The sequence below is a fragment of the Neovison vison genome, chromosome 7, assembly GCF_020171115.1.
Source record: "Neovison vison isolate M4711 chromosome 7, ASM_NN_V1, whole genome shotgun sequence".
Classification (NCBI taxonomy): domain Eukaryota; kingdom Metazoa; phylum Chordata; class Mammalia; order Carnivora; family Mustelidae; genus Neogale; species Neogale vison.
The window spans coordinates 190,983,794-190,984,984 of NC_058097.1; the positions used below are offsets into that span (position 1 = coordinate 190,983,794).

General features: G+C 46.4%; 1 protein-coding gene across 1 annotated transcript; it reads left to right on the forward strand.

Annotated features, from left to right (window-relative positions):
- Positions 1 to 983, forward strand: LOC122913604 (olfactory receptor 4S1-like). Its single transcript, XM_044260267.1, is given in 4 exon segments — positions 1 to 349; positions 352 to 630; positions 633 to 705; positions 707 to 983. Coding segments are annotated over 4 exon segments (978 nt in total).
- Positions 984 to 1,191: the final 208 nt, after the last annotated feature.

Genomic DNA, 1,191 nt, shown 5'->3' on the forward strand with positions numbered 1-1,191 from the left:
ATGTCACACAATTTGTGTCCTTGCCGAGCTAAGTACTTTGTCGGTGCTCAGGGCAGAGAAGCCACGGGAATCAAGAACAACGTGACTGAATTTGTGTTGTTCGGCCTTTTCCAGAGTAGGGATATGCAGCACGTGTTCTTTGTGGTCTTCTCCCTCTTCCACGTGCTCACTGTCCTGGGGAATATTCTGGTCATCATCACCATCAATGCCAGCAAGACCCTCAATGCTCCCATGTATTTCTTTCTCAGCCACCTGTCTTTTGCCAACATGTGCTATCCATCTGCTACCACACCCAAGATGATTGCTGACACTTTCGTGGTGTGCAAGACCATCTCCTTCAATGGCTGCATGACCAACTCTTTTATGCTCACTTCTTTGATGGCACTGAGATCTTCCTCTTCACAGCTATGGCCTATGACTGCTATATGGCGATCTGTAGGCCCCTACACTACATGACCATCATGGATTGGTGGAAATGTGGCCTGCTGCCTGGGGCCTCCTGGGTGGCTGGCTTTGGGCACTCCATCTTACAGACCCTTCTCACAGTCCAGCTGCCCTTTTGTGGGCCCATTGAGATCGACAACTTCTTCTGCGATGTTCATCCCTTACTGAAGCTGGCCTGTGCAGACACTTGGTGGGGCTTATTGTGGTGGCCAACAGTGGCATGATCTCCTTGGTGTCCTTTATCATCCTTATTATCTCCTATAATCTTATTGCACCTGAGAAGCCGGTCATCTGAGGGCTGGCACAAGGCTCTGTGCACATGTGGCTCACACATCATCATTGTCCTTTTGGTCCTTGTGCCCCCTATGTTCATGTACATTTGTCCCTCCACTACCCTGGGTGCCGACAAGTTTGTCATTCTCTTTAACATTGTCATTCCACCTTTTCTGAACCCTCTGATCTACACGTTGAGAAACAATGAAGTAAAAAATGCCATGAGGAAGCTGTTTAGAGTAGAGGGGAGCATGGGGGAGAAGTGACAGCCCAAGGAATCTCATCCAGCCTGGAACCTGGGAAACTTCCCATTTTATGGCATCTCCAATTTAATGTAGTGACATTGTAATGACAATTATATAATAATACTGATAATCCCACATACTCTTTTAAGCCTTCATTTACTAAATATTAATTGATTGTCTGAAATGAATGAGGCACTGGGGATACAAATAAGAGCAACATGTAATCTTT